The following is an 18,286-nucleotide window of genomic DNA, read 5'->3' on the forward strand; positions in this document are numbered from 1 at the left end:
GACTTCCATATGAAATATGGAGGCTACCTATGTAATAAAAAAAATTTTCCTCTACGAAACACTTTTTCTGTAGAGCTAGCATCTCACTATGTAGCTCAAGCTGACTTAGAACTAACAGGTCTGCCTGCCTGTACCTTCTGAATCTTTAAATTAAGTGGTATATATTAGCATGCCCACAATCCCTTACTTTGTAAGCAGAGGTAGGTCAGAAGTTCAAGGCTGGCATGAACTACATAACAAGCTTGAGGTTAGGCTGGGTTACACAAACCCTATCTCAAAATGACAAACAAAAATTTTAAAAATAAAGAAAATACTATTTCAACCCAACCTACTTGAAAATGTCATGAAATGTATTTAACTCCATGTCTATAGATATTTTCAGAACATAACATGGCAGATTTCTAAGTCTGAATCAATTGATGGGAATTCTATCTTAAGTCAAAAACAGAGTTTTCCTTGGTGGTACTATTATTATTAGTGTTAGTAATAGTATTTATGTGAGGCTGCATGAGTTCATGTATGTGAGTATGAAGGGAGGTCAGAGGGCATCAGATTCCCTGGATGGGAAGCCAGCAGAAGCTATGCACTGCCGAGAACAACTCCTAACTCCTTTCCAGCTCCCTTTTAATTATAAAGTTGTATTTATTTACTGTATGTGTGTGTAGAGATATCAGAGGATAATATGTAAGAGCTAGTTATTTCTCAACCATGTGTGCATCCTTGGGATCTAACTTACCATACACACACACACACACACACACACACAAACTCAAAAAAAATATGGAAAATTTTCTTAATTAAGTGGGGACTATAAATTGAAGATTTGTACAAAATATTACAATATTAACATACCATATTCTTTTTTTTTTTTTTTTCAAGACAGGGTTTCTCTGTGTAGCCCTGGCTATCCTGGCACTCACTCTGTAGACCAGGCTGGCCTCAAACTCAGAAATCCGCCTGCCTCTGCCTCCCAGGGTGCTGGGATTAAGATATGCACCACCATCGCCAGGTCATATCCTTTTTTTAAAAAAGCATATTGGATTAAAAAAAAATATTTATTAGTCTGGTATAGCGGTACATGCCTTTAATCCCAGTACTTGGGAAGCAAACAACAGTCAATCTCTGTAAGCTGGGGTTCGCCTGGTCTAAATAGGGAATTCCATGCTAGCTAGGGTTGCTCACACAAGTTTATTCATTATGTATGTTAATACGTGGATATGTGTGCTCCATGGTGTGTATGTGGAAGTCATCTGCTGGTATCAAAGGCAAGTATCACCTTGCCCAACTGTTTGCTTTTAGATTTATTTTCAATTATGTGCATGCCTTTGTATGGATATGTGTATGTACGTTGAGCATAGGTGCGTCACAGTCCAGAAGACGATGCTGATCACCTGGAGCTGGAGTATGGGCAGTTGTGAGCTACCAGATATGGATGAGGGAAGCAAACTCAGGTCTTCTGTAAAAACAGTATGCGCTCACAACTTCTGAGCCATCCCTCTAGTGCTGATATTTTTATTTTGTATTTATTCATTTAGCTCCAATATTTTTAAGATATGATTTCACAATTTAGCACAAGCAGGCCTGGAACCTCCTGCCTAGCCTCCCAAGCAGACTCAGCAGTCTCTGCCCATATGACAACCATGCATCCCTATCATTTACACAAATCTCTACAGAACCAGCAATGTCTGTCAAAAGCCTTACATGTATACATGTATTCTCTGGTCCTCAAAATATATTTCTTTGATTTACTAAAATAGGTATCAAAAAACATGTGAGCAAAAGAATGCTCACTTATGTTCATTTTATAATAGTAAAAGTTTGCAACATTTAACTATAGTTGGGGCTGTAGAGATGGCTCAGTGGTTAAGAGCACTGACTGTTCTTCCATAGGTCCTAAGTTCAATTCCCAGCAATCACATGGTGGCTCACAACCATCTGTAATAAGATCTGATGCCCTCTTCTGGTGTGTCGGAAGACAGCTACAGTGTACTTACATATAATAAACAAATGAATAAATAAAAAAAATCCTTATTTAAATAAATTTTAAAAAATCTTTTAAAAAATTAATCTTTAAAAAATTAATCAAAATAAAATTTAATTATAGTTACTTATACAACAACAACCCAGAGCCTTAAAATCAGAGGTCTGACTCTGAATACATTCTGTGAATAGTATCAATGTCAGTTTGCTGTTTACCCTATACTGTTTATGCAATTTGCTAGTCCCAGATGAAACTGTGCATGAAGCATAAAAGACCACCTATAAATCCAAATTGGAAAAAATATTAAGTGGATATGAAAAAATGCTCACAATAAACTTTGTATAAAAATGAAAGTGACACTCTTCTTTTTTTTTTAAAGATTTATTTTATTTATATGAATACACTGTAGCTGACTCCAGACACACCAGAAGAGGGCATCAGATCATACTACAGACGGTTGTGAGCCACCATGTGGTTACTGGGAATTGAACTCAGGACCTTCGGAAGAGCAGTCAGTGCTCTTAACCTCTGAGCCATCTCTCCAGCCCCTCAATTACATTTTTTTTTAGTTTACTTATTTTTTGTTGTTGTTGTTGTTGTTTTGGTTTTTTCGAGACAGGGTTTCTCTGTGTCGCTTAAATGTGCCATCCTGGCCCTTAAGAATCCCAGGTGAGGGCTGGAGAGATGGCTTAGAGGTTAAGAGCACTGAATGCTCTTCCGAAGGTCCTGAGTTCAATTCTTATAGAAATTATTCAATTGTATGAGAATAATGGCATGTACAAGAAAGACTATAGATACCAAAACAAATAGTATTAGTCACTTCTCTTAGGCAATCACACCTTTTATTTCATTTTTGTGCTTTTTCTATATTTTCCCACACTTAATGCTGCTTTTGTTTTAAAATTGACAACTAAAATTGCACTTTTTAATGGTATTTAATGTGATGCTTTAAAATATATATAAAGAATGGCAAAAGCCAGGCAGTGGTGGCGCACACCTGTAATCCCAGCACTCTGGAAGGCAGAGGCAGGCGGATTTCTGAGTTCGAGACCAGCCTGGTCTACAGAGTGAGTTCCAAATCCAAAACAAACAAACAACAACAACAACAAAAAAAACAAAGCAAAAAGAATGGCAAAAAAACTAACAAACACTCATGTATTAACACATTTTTTTAGGACATGGCAAAATTATTTTTCTTTCTTTCTTTTTGTTTGTTTGTTTGTTTGTTTGGATTTGGTTTTTTTGAGACAGGGTTTCTCTGTATAGCCCTGGCTGTCCTGGAACTCACTCTGTAGACCAGGCTGGCCTCATACTCAGAAATCTGCCTACCTCTGCCTCCCAGAGTGCTAGGATTACAGGCATGCGCCACCACTGCCCGGCACAAAACTACTTTTCAACTCAGAAATTTGCCAGCCTCTGCCTCCAAGTTGTTGGGATTAAAGGCCACCACTGCCTGGCTTTTTATTACTTTAAATGAGAATGAATATGCAAACATATGCTGAGGCTGCAGACACTTACATAGTGTTATAATTTTAAATGTTTTAGCTTGTCATTCCTCTTAACCTCTTTACCATAGGTGTGATACATTATTATTATTATTTATTTATTTATTTATTTACAGAATAGGAAACTGAGAAGCAAAAGTTTAACCACGTCTAAACACAGTTAATTTGTCAGGTAAAGAGTCCAGTTCTTTTTTGTTTTTTTGTTTTTTTTTTTTTTTGGATTTGGTTTTTTTGAGATAGTTTCTCTGTATAGCCCTGGCTGTCCTCCAACTCAGAAATCCGCCTGCCTCTGCCTCCCAGAGTGCTGGGATTACAGGCGTGCGCCACCACTGCCCGGCTCTTTTTGTTTTAAGAAAGTCTCATTATGTTGCCCAGGCTGCTCTCAACTGCCTATGGTCAGGCAACGCTCCTATTCTCAAGTGGCTAGAACACTCCTGTGTATCAACCACTATGCTGGTTAGACCACCTATTTTTTTTTTTACATGCAAGATTTACATGGAGTTTGAATCCAGGGCCTCAAAGCCAGGCCTCACCTCACTGACCCACTTGCTCTGACTCCTTCGTGCTAGAAATAAGGCAGGCGCCCCTAAGCCTGCTATCTGCATTATCATCTGTAGTCTTTTAACTCTTACATATAAATGAATAGTTTAACAACACAATTTAATAATCATTTTTTGCTTTAGAAGTTTTAGATATACTACAAAGGGATACTCTTTACTAAGAAAAAAATCTCTGGCAGTACTAGATATGGAATGCAGGGATTTACATATGATAGACAAGCACTCAATGAGCTACAGCCCTTGCTAAATCAGTTGGTAGTGTCAGTCTGCGATCTCTTACTCCCAGGACACTGATAAAGATAGCCTGGGCTACCCAGTTAGTTCAAGAGTGGCCTAAGCAAATTCAGGATTTCAAATCCTGAAATACACACACAATCCCCAAACATTTCTTTGAAAAGGAAGTCAAAGTAGGACTACAAGAGTCCATCCGAGCAGTCACAGAGGAAGAGGGCGGAGTTGAGGCTAACCCTACACTACAGTAAATTAAGAAGCCAACCAGGGCTAAGTGAGACCCAACTCAAACATCAACTCAAACATCAACATTACAGGCGGTGGTGGCGCACGACTGTAATCCCAGCACTTGGTAGGCAGAGGCAGGTTGGGAGGGGAATGGACTGGTAGGTCAATCCCAGTCTTAAGGAAGCAAAGGAAGTCAGATACCTGTGACTGGCTGACCAGCCAGCATAACAAAATTGGTGAGCTACATATTCAGTCTATCTTAGATCCCACAAATGCATATGCACACATATAAAATATATACATATGAGTACAATGGGGAGTGAGGTAAAAAAAAAAAAAACAAAACCTACAAATATGTACACAAACACTAATTTTCAACACTAACAACTCTTAATTATTTAAAAAAAAAAAAAAACCTAAGTACTGTATTGGGTGGAAAGGTATATAATCACCTCTAATTGGCATAAAATTGTTTTCCTTTATTTTTTAAGTCAGGGCCTCTCTATGTTCTCCTGGTTGTCCTGGTACTATGTAGAACATGCTGGCCTCAAAGCCACTAAGATTAAAGGCATACACCATCACAGCACATAATGCTAATGGTCTTTAAAATGCTACTATCTAATGAGCATTAAACTTTAGTTAGGGGCGGTGGTGGCGCACGCCTGTAATCCCAGCACTCTGGGAGGCAGAAGCAGGCGGATTTCTGAGTTCGAGGCCAGCCTGGTCTACAGAGTGAGCTCCAGGACAGCCAGGGCTATACAGGGAAACCCTGTCTCGAAAAAACCAAATTAAAAAAAAAAAAACAAAAAAAAAACAAATAAACTTTAGTTAGAAGCTGGGCAGTGGTGGTGCACCCCTCTAATCCCAGCACTCTGGGAGGCAGAGGCAGGCGGATTTCAAGGCCAGCCTGGTCTACAGAGTGAGCTCCAGGACAGCTAGGGCTATAGAGAGAAACCCTGTCTCAAAAAAAAAACCAAAAACCAAAACAAAAAACAAAAAAATTTTTGTTAGAAAAAGTTTATAATGTTTCAAATTTTGAGGCAAATGGAATTACTGTTTACTGGATTCTTTTTTTTTTTTAATTTTTTTTTTAATTTTTTAATTTTTTTTTTTTTTTTGGTTTTTTGGATTTGGGTTTTTGTTTTTTTTTTCTCAAGACTGTCCTGAACTCAGAAATTCGCCTGCCTCTGCCTCCCAGAGTGCTGGGATACAGGCGTGCGCCACCACCAACCAGCCAGCAGAGGTCACTAGATCCTCTGGAGCAGGAGCTGAGAGCTGCCAGATGTAGGGACTACACAAACAGCCTGGGTCCAAGTTTCCAGAACTTCAATTTCACAAACTGGATGCTAAAGAGTTCTGGAGACAGATGTAGTGATGGTGCATTACGATGTGCATTGCTGTTAGGCCAGACATCCTGAGTTTGAACCCTGGGGCCTATTATTGTGGGAAGACAAAACCTACTCTAGAAGAGTTGTGCAGACGTAAGCACCACCCTCAACAAAAACCTGTACTATAAATTAAAAGAAACTTTAACACGAATGTCAGTTGTTCATGCCTGTAATCCCAGCACTTAGTACTCTTAAGAACTGCCTCTGCTGACCAGTGGTGGTCCATACCTTTAATCCCAGCACTTGGGAGGCAGAGGCAGGTGGATTTCTGAGTTCAAGGCCAGCCTGGTCTACACAGAGAGTTCCAGGACAGCCAGAGCTACAGAGAAACCCTATTTCAAAAAAAAAAAAAAAAAAAAGAAAAAAGAAAAAAAAAAAAGAAAAGAATAGAAAAGAAAAAAAGAAAGAAAGAAAAAACAAAAGAACTGCCTCTAGTCTCGACTATACTCTGTCACAAACAACTTTGAATTAATAAGTTTACCAGAACAATGTTTTTTAAAAGCTTATAGAGTATTTCAAGCAACCTAAGGTATACAAAAGAAATTCTCCCTTATTAAGGGGTTAATATTATCAGAGTAAAACTCAAATAGAAATCCAATTTTAGTGGTCATTAAAATGCCAAGGGCATTTTATGGGAAGAGAGATGGTGACACATGCCTTTAATCCCGACATTTGGGAGGCAGAGATAGGCAAAGCCTGTATACATAGCAAGTTCCAAACCAGCCAGGGATATGTAATGAGGCAATTAAAAAAAAAAAAAGTTAAAGCTGGAATACTAAGTGGCAGAGTGCTTGCCTAACATCCACAGGACTCTGGGTTCATTCCTCAGTCTCGGGGTGGAGGAGCTGAGGGGCACAGAGCAAACATTCTACAACTCAGGACTTAAAGAACATTGCAAATTCTAAAATTTCTCCTTTGTAACCCCTCTCGTTCTCAGGTGTGTTTCCCTCACTTGTCCTTAATTTACAGGCTTACTTGCCTTCTTCTCTCTTAAAAAGCTAATTAAAATTCAGCCTCAATCTAATGAGTCTGAGAGAAGCAGAGCCAGTCGGACCTCTGTCATCATTTTACCTCCAGAACCCACATAAAGGTGGAAGGAGATAAATGACACTGTAGAGTGGTCCAGTATGTGTACACTGTGGCACCACTCAGAAATAGTTTTTAATTTAAGCTATGAAATGTATAAGATCACCAAGTAAATCAATATTGAACAAGCCATTATCAACCTGTCGTAAAATTGTCAGTATGATAGACAAATCAAATCCCGGCTTTTTTGTTTGTTTGTTTTGTTTTGTTTTTTCAAGATAGGTTTTCTGTGTAGCCCTGGCTGTCCTGCAATTGGATCTGTACACCAGGAGGGCCTAACCCACCTGCCTATGCCTCCCGATCAATGGAACTAAAAATGTGCACCACAACCACCTGAATTCTTTTTTTTTTTAAGAGATTTACTTATTATATGTTAAGTACACTGTAGCTGTCTTTAGACAACACCAGAAGAGGGCGTCGGATCTCAATACGATGGTTGTGAGCCACCAAGTGGTTGCTGGGATTTGAACACAGGACCTTTTTTGGAGAGCAGCAGTCAGTGCTCTTAACCGCTGAGCCATCATTAGTCCACACCACCCAAATTCTAACTGGTTTTTAATATATTTCAAGACATTAATTTTCAAAAAACTACATATGAGAAAAGGGTGACCTGAATCAATAGTGACTAAAGAGCATATGAACTAAATCTACATAGTAGTTTAGTGGAAAACACAGTAATAATCCAGCCTCAATATCCATTAGCAGAGCCAGGAATGGTGTGGCATACCTTAATCAGAGCACTTTGGGAGGCAAAAGTATATACTATGTCTAAACTCGGAAATATCTTTTTTGTTTGTTTGTTTGTTTTGTTTTGTTTTTTTGGATTTGGTTTTTTTTTTGAGACAGGGTTCCTCTGTGTAGCCCTGGCTGTCCTGGAGCTCACTCCTTAGACCAGGCTGGCCTTGAACTCAGAAATCCGCCTGCCTCTGCCCCCCAGAGTGCTGGGATTACAGGTGTGCGCCACCACCGCCCAGCTGGAAATATCTCTTTAATCCTGGGACTCAGGAAGCAGAGGCAGACAGATCTCTGGGTTTGAGGCTGGCCTGGTCTACAGAGTGAGTCCCAGGTAAGCCAGGGCTACACAGAGAAACCATCTTGGGGGTTTAAAAAAAAAAAATCCAATATTTACACAGCACGGTAATTCCTAAAGGAAACTAGCCCTACTTGCAATAAAGCCTGATTTCTTTTAAATGTCTTTAACGCCTACTTTTAGGCTTCCAAATTTATCAACTACATAAACATCAAGGCAGCTAAACAGTAATGAGGGAAAAGAAGATAAAGAAAAGCAATGAGAGTACAGAAGATAATAAGAGGTATTTGCTTAATATACAACACACGCGTTTGTGTGAAAATGTCCTTATGTAACACAATACCAAATACAACGAATACACACAATGAAAATAAAAAGATTTGCTTATTTATGCCAGACTGCCAGGGAATAAGATGCCCCCACCGCCACTTCAGAACAGTCTACGCCCCTAAATTAGCCCCATCTTCCAAGTGCTTTATACAACCTGTGATTCCTTCCCTCACGAAAAGATTCTTTTTACGGGCATAGTTTACAAATGCCAAGTTGCAAAGTTGCAGCTTTGCTGGATTGACGTTTTCACAATGTAAGAACAATATGATCTGGAATCTACTCAAAGCATTTGCCAGGCAGTCAGCTGATGCTCACTCAACACACAGCAGGGCCGAAACCAGAGAAATTTAACTTCGTCGTTATTTGTCTAAGACAGGTAATCGCTACCTTGAAATCTCAAACAGGCGGACGCCGGGCGGTCCAATGGAACAGTACTTCCACCGACCCAACGCCACCACAAAACCCCGGCTTTCGCTAAGTTTCTCTCCTCGTAATTTCCCTTGCAGCTGGCTCCAAGCAGGTTCGCGGAATCAACCCGCGCCACGCAGCCGCAGCCCGAGTAACTTTTACAAAAGGTCAGAGCGGTGCCTTTCAAGGCTTCCGACCCCTACGGGGCTTCGCCGTTCGCACCAGCTCGCTCTCACCCACAGAACGTTCCAGAGCTGGCGAACCGGACCCGACAAAATTTTGGTGAAGCTCGGGGGCTCCGGGGGAGATCTCTACTCTTCTCTCAAAATACACGCCCCTCCCCAATTAAGAAACCCCCAGCACACCCGCATTTCCTTCTCCTCCCGCGCTCCCACATGTTGCTCGCTCCGTCCCAGGCGGCCCCGCGAGGCCTCCCGCGCCCCCCCAACGCGCCCACCTGATCGCCCTTTCTCCGCAGGCTCCGCCCCCCGCCCCCGCCCGCTCGCCTCCTTCAGAAGCTCCATATGGGACACCCCGATCTCTCCCTCGGCTCCTCACGCCACCTCAGCCCAGCCCCCAACACGCCGCCTTCCCTTCCCCGCCGCCGCGGGCCTCGACTCCCACAGGCTCCTCTGGCGTGCGGAGCGCACGGCGGGGCTGCAGGCCTGCACGGCCCAGGTGCTGTGTCAGCCTCTCGTCGGGCTCCGCGGCGTGTACGGCCTGGAAAGTCACATGGCGGTGGGACCGGCCCGCGCCCCTAGCACTCCAGCTCTTCTCAGAGCCGGACCAGACGACCTAAGTCACTCACCTCAACGAAGAGCAACATGTCTGCTTCCGCTCGGCCCGATCGTTCACGCTGCCGCGACTCCAACTGGCTCACAGGCCCGGGCCCCAATCGGTAGGATAAGGACACTCGCCTTGCCCCTCCACCCGGCAGTGGACCCGGCTCCTCCCCCGCCGTCAGCCGCTGCGCTCTGACCCGCCCAGTCCCGCCTCCCTGGAAGCAACAACTGTTTCCGGTTCTGGAGGAATCTGCTTCCGGGAGCAGAGGCGCGCCCCTCCCCCGCCCCCCCTGCGTGCTTCGCAGTGGTGTAAGCGAAAGTGTGTTGTCCATGTAGCAAGTGGGTAGACGCTTTGGAGGCCGCGCCGATTGTGCCACGGGATGTGTAAAACGCTCACTGACGCATTTTTACTTCTTACCAAAAAAGATGACCACCGCACTCCTTACGCGTGCGCAGCTTCGTAATTCAAAACCTAGGTCCGATTAAAAGGCGCCTGAGCTGTGCCCGCCCCGCCGATGAAAAAAGCTGTAGAGGGAGCTAAGATGCTATACAACCACTCCATGTTAATTGCATCCTACATGCTTGGAACAGTACTAAGCATTTTGCATAAGTTAATCTTTAGACCCTATGAATAAATTGCTGAAGGAATGCTGTATTAGAATCAGACTCATTGCAGGGGAGTGGTGCCGCACGCCTTTAATCCCAGCATTTGGGAAACAGAGGCAGGTGAATTTCTGAGTTCGAGGCCAGCCTGGTCTACAGAGTGAGTTCCAGGAGACCCAGGGCTACACAGAGAAACCCCAGATTCCTTTAGCTACAACTTTTAACAGAACTTTGCCCCAGGCCCCTTTGGAATCAGGTTTTCATTAGCATAATGATGCTCCCCTGTGTAGCTTACTGCACCGCTAACGAATAATAATTAGCTAACATCTCTTATTTATTGGTGTTTTCATAGTCAAATAAAAAGTATACAAATATTTTAATTATTTTTACTGGAGTTATTCTTCCTTTACCAGTCTCTTTTGCTCCAGTTTCAAACACTTTTTTTTTAAATTAAAAAAAGAATTGTTTTGGTTTTTTGAGATAGGGTTTCTCTGTGTAGATTGGGTTCTTCCTGGAACTGACTCTGTAGACCAGACTGGCCTTGAAATCAGAGATCTACCTGTTTGCCTTCTGAGTGCAGGGACAACACCTTAAAGTGAGGTTTTCATTTTCATCATCTCTTGTTTTTTAAGCCTTAACTTCCCCCCCCCCCCAAGGTCTTTAAATACTGTATATGTATGTCTGTAAACCAGGTGTGTGCCTGGTGCAAATGGCAGCAAGATGTCCTGTAATGGAGGGCATCGGAGCCCTTAGAAGGGGAATGTTAAAGAGATGTTGGTGAGCCGTGTGGGTGTTGGGAATTGAACCTAGGTCCTCTGCGAGAGCAGCCAGTGCTCTTAATCACTGAGCCATCTCTCCTGCCCTCCATTAAGAAAATAAGACTCATTTTTATTATCTTTAATTATGTGTTGTCTGAGTATAAATATGCATACATGAAAGACGTGCCCCCAAGGCCAGCAGCCACAGCTTCCCCCGGGCCTGGATTTAAAGTAGTAGTGAGCTACCAGGTGTGGGCAATTGGAACCATCTACAATAGGAGTGCCCTCTTAATATCCAAGCCTTTAGAAGGCTGACTTCTCTTCAGCCCCAAGATCTTCCTCTTTAAAGATTTATTTTCGTTCTATCTGTGTGAGTATTTGCCTGCATGCTGATATATGTGCCCTCCTACAGCCTGGGAACTGAGCCTCAGTCCTCAGCAAAAGCAGCCAGTGCTCCTAACCACTGAGCCATCTTTCCAGGCCTAACCTTTCAATTCTATGTTTCTTTCTTTTTCTTTCTTCACCCCCCCCCAGTACCCCCAAACCCCTTGACAACATCTGTGTATTCCCCTGGCTGTCAAGGAACTCACTTTGTAGACCAGGTTAACCTCAAGCTCAGAGATCCACCTGCCTCTGCCTGCTCAGTGATAAGATTAAGGCGCCGATACACCCAGACCCAACTTTCCTTTTCTTCACCCTTTGCTTTGCCTCACAAGAGACTCACTTTCTCACATTGAAACCGAACTCTATTCACCATTAAATCACTAATACTTGTGCTTTAGACCCTCCTTAGTTGGCTCACCAGTAGACTCCCATTTTAGAATTATTTTATGTACCTGAGTTCACTCAGTCAATCTCTTCAGACACACCAGAAGAGGGCATTTGGTCTGATTGCAGATGGTTGTGAGCCACCATGTGGTTGCTGGGAATTGAACTCAGGACCTCTGGAAGAGCAGTCAGTGCTCTTAACCGCTGAGCCATCTCTCCAGCCTGATTTTTTTTTTTTTAATCTCAATCATTAAACTTAGTTGCAGGATATTTGATCACACTGTGAACCCTGAGAGACTGTGTTATTTACTAGAAAAACTTATTTCTAGTGGTGGAGTAACAACCCTTAGCACACATCTTTAATCCCAAACAATGAAGGTAAAGTTAGCACCCCTGTTTGAAAGTGATGTCTGAGTGGCAACGTGCCAGATCACAGCATAGGCTATGCCGGGTTCTCTCCAGGACAGCAGGAGAGGGAAGCAGCAGCGTGAGGAAGCAGGGCAGGGGTGGGGGGCAGGTTTAGCAGGACAGTAGCACAGTAGTAGGACAGGTTGGAGAGAGAACAAAGCAGATAAAGACAGAACAAGCCAAAAGTGAGAAGGAGCGAGAATACCACACCATGTGGACAAAGGGAGTCTGAGGCCAATCAGAATGAGTCAATAAGAAACTGAGAGACTCCGGTCTCAATCAGTCCACGTGAGTTGAGCCACAACAGCTGAGTTAGCCAGCCACCCATCAGAACTAGGAAGGGGTGAGCTTATTCAGCAGCAAGTGTTAGAAGCAACACATTCTAGGCCTAGATTAGATTGTACGGAGGCTAGACACTTCCAGGACTAGGCCTAGGTTAGTAGACAGAGGCAGTAAACCTTAGCAAGGACATTTACTTCAGTCAAATAAAAGTTATATATATTACGCCAGGTAGTGGTGGCGCACACCTGTAATCCTAGCACTCTGGGAGGCAGAGGCAGGCGGATTTCTGAGTTCGAGGCCAGCCTGGTCTACAGAGTGAGTTGCAGGACAGCCAGGGCTATACAGAGAAACCCTGTCTTGAAAAAACCAAATCCAAAAACCAACAAAACAAAACAAAACAAAAAAAGTTATATCACAAAACTCTTTCCCACTAGAATAGAAACTTTAGCACTTACCTCCAAAGCCATGATGCCTCAAGGTATCTTCTCTATTTGTCAATTAATATCTCTGTATATAAGGTTCTCCCCAAGATGCTGCTTCACAGATCTCTTGATGTCTTTGGTTAGCAACTTATAGTTTATCCTAATTTTTCCCCATTTTTGGTTTGCTCCTAAAAGCCCTATTGTGTGGTCTTCATGGTTTAAGGTAATTGCAGCAGTATAGTAGTACTAACTCAACAAATGTTTTTAAACTGGAAAGGTAGGATTTTGAAACTTGCCTTTAAAAGGTTTCTTATCAATGGGGAGTGGTGGTTCACGCCTTTAATCCCAGCACTTGGGAGGCAGAGGCAGGCGGATTTCTGAGTTCGAGGCCAGCCTGGTCTACAGAGTGAGTTCCAGGACAGCCAGGGCTACACAGAGAAACCCTGTCTCAAAAAAACCAAATCCAAAAAAAAAAAAAAAAGTCTGTGTTGTGATCTGTAAGAAAGGAGAGGAAATAGGACTCTAGGAATCCGGGTGAGATCAACAACTGCAGACATAATTCTTTCTGAGCTTAGGGTGACTGGTTAACTCAGCTGTTCTGGCTCAAACTTCACTCCAAACTGACTGACTCAGCCTTGTTCTGGATGTTAGCAGATGCACAGAGCGAAAGATATCAACTTCCAGTCAGTTCCTCTGGAATATCTAATGAAAAGCATCCTAAATGCAAGGGAAACAGAAGTCAGAACCAGAATGTGCTCCTGAGATTACCAACCAATGCTCACAAAAGGACTGGAACTGCTCTTTAGTGGTATGTGCATGCTGGTATCATTTAAGAAGTTATTTGGGAACAGAGAAGGGAGTCACAGCCTTTATTTTAAAAAAAATGAGGTAGGACCTCATTTTACAACCCAGGATGAACTGAACTGTAGCAATCCTCTAACCTCAGCGCCTGAAAATGGAATTGCACATCTGAGCCACCATGCCTAGCTGACAGTGGCATCTCAGAGAGAAATATTTAATCTGACCTGTACATGTTTATTATCTTTAAAAGACAACTGCTGCTGCTCCTGGTAGAGCTTGTCTGTCATCCTGGCTACCTGGAGTCTGAAGCTGGAAGTTCAAGAGTGGTAGACCTTAGCCAGTGGAGCGGCTCCGTGGGCAAAGGCTCTTGCCACTATGCCCAGTAACACAAGCGACTGCATAGCAGGAGGAAAATGACTCCCCTGAGTGCACGCATGCACACACAAATCCATCAATGAATGTAGTATGTAATTTTTAAAAATTCAAAGCCAGGCGGTGGTGGCACATGCCTGTAATCCCAGCACTTGGGAGGCAGAGGCAGGCGGATTTCTGAGTTCAAGGCCAGCCTGGTCTACAGAGTGAGTTCCAGGACAGCCAGGGCTATACAGAGAGACCCTGTCTCGAAAAAAACAAATACAAAAAAATTAAATTCAAGACCAGTCTGGGGCTGCAGAGTTAATTCAAGCCTAGCCCGCTAATTTTGCAAGAACTGTCTAGAAATAAACTGAAAATGCAGGGGAATGGAGCTGAGTGCCTAGCTCTGCAGTAGAGAGCTCACGGAGCCCGCCTGGGCCCTGCCTTCAGTCATCGATAGTGAGCAGAAGGAACAGAGGGAAAAAGGAAAGAAAAGCAGCTGCTTCAGGACTTCAGTTCCCTTTGAACTAAAACATCTACTTAGTGTTCTGTTCAAATCTTGAGAGGACTCAACAGAGGACTAATTTTACAATGTTTCCAACAAGGAATCAACATAGGAAGTTTTTGTAGAGAGCTTAAACTATACAGCAATCATTCTAAAAAATATGTAGAACCTATCAAATGATGCTGTAAAGTTTATGAGTCCATAAACACAGTAAAACTAGGTAAAGATAGACTAGGTACACGGCACTCTAAATCCATGCTTCCTATTACCTCTGAACTAGGAATGAGGAGGCACACACTGGGAAGAACACAGGGGACTCAACTTTATTTTTTTTTAAAGATTTAATTTATATGAGTATACTGTGGTTTTTAGACATCAGATCTCATTATGGATGGCTATGAGCCACCATGTGGTTGCTGGGAATTGAACTCAGGACCCTTGGAAGAGCAGTCAGTGCTCTTAACCATCTCTCCAGTCCCTTAACTTTATTTCTTACCCTTTTTCCAGGTTTAAAGTTACCTAACTAAGCATGGCCATGCACACCTGTGATCCCAGCACCCGCCTGCAGTCAGAGCTGCCCAGGGAGGCACACCTCTCCAGGTAGAAAGCAGCCTCTAATGTTCCATTCGATGTTGTGAGTCAAATATGAAACCCCAAAGTTTGTCAGCCTCTTAAACAAAACAAAACTAAAACAGAGCAAAACAAGAAAACAACATCAAGGGAAACTGGTACTCTTCCAAATACCTTCTAAGTTATCAAATGGTAGAAAAGTTTAGGGGCAGATGAGGAGCTCTTAGGACATGATTCCTACACAGCCTTAAATCTGTTTCAGCCAAGTCCAGAAAGAGAGAAGAGACTGGACGTTGGGTTCTAACACCTAGAATGTAATTCTTCAATGCAGGACTGTGTCTTCTATTCCTTTTAGCATTTCTGCTATCCAGTGTTTCCCTCCCCCTCCCTGTTCTACAATCATATAGAATGTCTAGTTCTTTACACAGAGGAAGCATCCCTAAACATTCTAGTCAATGATAGTGTCACAATGGGGCAACTAATAACATCATCAAGACTTGAACCTTTGAAGCCTTCTAGTTGGTCCAAGTAAGGGTTAGCCATAACCTCAGGACTCCTTGAAGCTAGGACTCCTTGTCCTAGTGGACACTTAGTAGCATTTACCTAAGTCCTGTGAAAAGCAGAAGAAATACCAAGAAATCACCCAAATTTTAAAAATGCCTGCCAAAAGGCAAAGCAAAGTCTACGATGAATCTGATTCAGAAGATGATGAATTCAAGGATCTTGCCCTCTGGAGAAAGCCCAGAAGCAGCCGAGATAACTCAATAAGCTTGCAATTTGAGATCCCAGCATCAGTACAGGCAGTCATTGATAAGATTGAGGAATCACAGTCAATTCGGGCCAAAGAGGTGAGCAGCTGATCCACTTACAGACTTTTATACAACTTTGTATGACTTTTTACAACCAATTAAAAAAATTTTTTTTTGGTTTGAATAGAAAACACTTCACACTCAATAGTTGACTGAATTTTGGGTAACTCTAACTTCAAACAATACTGTTACCAGACTGACTATAGATAGGTAGCAAGCTCCAATTCTGTGCCAGCCTATTCACACTAAAATTGTTAGTACAATTTAAGAAGTCAGTAGATCTAGATATGGTAGTGTACACCTGTAATTCCAACATTCAGGAGGAAGATAAAGGTAGGAAGAGCTTGATCTTGTATATAAACTTGAGGCCAGGTTGGGCTGAATATTAATGAGATGTGGCTAAATAAATAAATAAATAAAAGGTGTGTTTTGTGGCCTGGTTCAGCTGGCTGGGGCTCTTTCTGCCATGCCTGACACCTGAAGTGGATCCTCAGACCCTGCTTGTCAGAAGAATCAAATAGCCAGCTATGCTCTGGCCCCCATACACGTGGTGTGGCACTTTGACCCTGCCTACAAGTAAAGGCAGAACTGTGATTTCAAAAGTAAATGAAAGCTGACAATGGGGTGCAGCGATGGAGTGTGAGATAGGCTCTGAGCTCCACTCCAGGACTTCCCAAAGGGAAGAGAGGAAAGGTTTGTAGTACCGGGACTGCATTCCACACAGAATTTCCTGTTCCAGTTTCTCACAACTGGCAACACCAGTGTTTGCTCTCAAGAGCTTTATTGGTTACTTAGTTACTTTCCTGTTGCTGTGCTGAGCCGCCACATCCAAGGCAACTTGTGAAAGAAAGTGCTCAGTGTGAGGCTTGGGGTTGCCGAGGGTGAGTCCATGAGCAAAGGCGCTGTGGCGGAAACAGCCAAGAGGCTGCATGCACCAGAGAGGCTGTATGCACCAGTCCGTGAGGCTGCATGCACCAGTCCGAGGCAGACAGAGGACCGGCTGGGGATGGGATGGTCTTTTGTTTGTTTGTTTTGTTTTGTTTTTGGGTTTTGGTTTTTTCGAGACAGGGTTTCTCTATGTAGCCCTGGCTGTCCTGGAACTCACTCTGTAGACCAGGAACTCAGAAATCCGCCTGTCTCTGCCTCCCAAGTGCTGGGATTAAAGGCGTGTGCAACCACTGTCTGGCCTGGGGATGGTTTTATGTGGGCTTGTGACACCCCACAGCCCACAAAGCGTATTTAAATATGTGAGCCTACGGGCCATTCTCATTCAAACCACCGCCGTCCATGCCTTGCCTCCTTAGGCTTGTGGTTCTATCAGGATCTGCAATCCAAGGAGTCCAACTTCAAAGGTTCCTATCCTCCTTTACAGACTTAACATTGCTTAAAAGTCCAAAGCTCAAAGTCTCTTCTGAGAGTCAAGGCAAACTGTAACACCTCTTAAGTGTAAAGTGCATATCTCCCCCCCCCCCGCAAAAAAGCAAAGTGCGTACGTCCCTCCCTCCCCCCAAAAAAGCAAAGTGCGTACTCCCCTCCTTACCCTCCCCCCAAAAGCAAAGTGCATACTTTGTATGCACAGTGGCAAAGAACATACATTGCCATTCTAAAAGGCGGATGGGGCCAGAGTGAGAAGATATTGAACAAAGCAGCTGGGGACCTTGTGGCTCCAGGTCTGTTCTCAGAGGCATTGGTAGCTCAGCCCCCCAGCTGACTGCAGCGAGCTTCCCTCTGCAACTCTCCGGACATCGGTCAGTCGGATGCCTCCTGGCTCTGGCACTGCCAATCTTGTGGGGTCTCCGGTGCAATCCAGGCCTCATTTTCACACTCTCTCTCTCTCACACACACACACACACACACACACACACACACACACACTGGTATCACATTGCAGGGCCTCCCTTTTGCATGCCTGGCTTCAGAGGCTCTCTAACTGTGAGGGAAGAGTCCATAACGCCCGTACACACATCCATCCTTCATGACTCTAAAGTCAGAGCCATATTATTGACACTGCCAAGTTCAGGTGCTTGCTTGGGAAAGAGGGAATCTGGCTCCCTCGAATCATTTGCATATGTTTTTTTTTGTTTGTTCATTTTTGCTTTTGTTTTGTTTTGTTTTTTGAGGTAGGGTTTTTCCAGTGTAGCCCTGGCTGTCCTGGAACTCACTCTGTAAACCAGGCTGGCCTTGAACTCAGAAATCTGCCTGCCTCTGCCTCCCAAGTGTTGGGAGCACTACCACTGCCCAGCCATTTTGCTTCCTTTTTTTTTTTTTTTTTTTTTTTGGCTTTTTTTCGAGACAGGGTTTCTCTGTGTAGCCCTGGCTGTCCTGCTGTTTTGCTTCTTTATGAGTAGAAGATTTCTTGATTTTTTACAAGTTGAAGCTCAGCTGGCTGGGGGTGGGGGAGCGGGGCAGTGTCTTGCCCTGAAAGTACATTTCCTATATTCCATTCCAGGCCTCTCCTCCTCCTCCTCCTCCTCCTC

At 43.4% G+C, this 18,286-nt stretch overlaps 2 protein-coding genes across 6 annotated transcripts in view; one reads left to right on the forward strand and one right to left on the reverse strand.

Moving 5' to 3' along the window:
• Nucleotides 1-9,718, reverse strand: part of Larp4 (La ribonucleoprotein 4) — a 41,244-nt gene extending 31,526 nt beyond the window's left edge. For 2 of the 5 annotated variants that reach the window (XM_052160489.1, XM_052160488.1), the window contains exon 1: nucleotides 9,556-9,717. In XM_052160489.1, coding sequence (XP_052016449.1) covers nucleotides 9,556-9,573 — 18 coding nt within the window. In that variant the 5' untranslated portion in view covers nucleotides 9,574-9,717. Of the gene's footprint in view, nucleotides 1-9,555 lie in introns of all 5 variants that reach the window. The other 3 variants (XM_052160491.1, XM_052160490.1, XM_052160492.1) reach the window with 2 other exon arrangements.
• A 5,938-nt stretch (nucleotides 9,719-15,656) lies between these two features.
• The window catches only part of LOC127667399 (protein FAM186A-like), a 29,550-nt gene continuing 26,920 nt past the window's right edge, over nucleotides 15,657-18,286 (forward strand). The window contains exon 1 of the mRNA XM_052160378.1: nucleotides 15,657-15,848. Coding sequence (XP_052016338.1) covers nucleotides 15,657-15,848 — 192 coding nt within the window. The remainder of the gene's footprint in view (nucleotides 15,849-18,286) is intronic.

The sequence above is a fragment of the Apodemus sylvaticus genome, chromosome 17 (genome assembly GCF_947179515.1).
Source record: "Apodemus sylvaticus chromosome 17, mApoSyl1.1, whole genome shotgun sequence".
Taxonomy (NCBI): Eukaryota; Metazoa; Chordata; class Mammalia; order Rodentia; family Muridae; genus Apodemus; species Apodemus sylvaticus.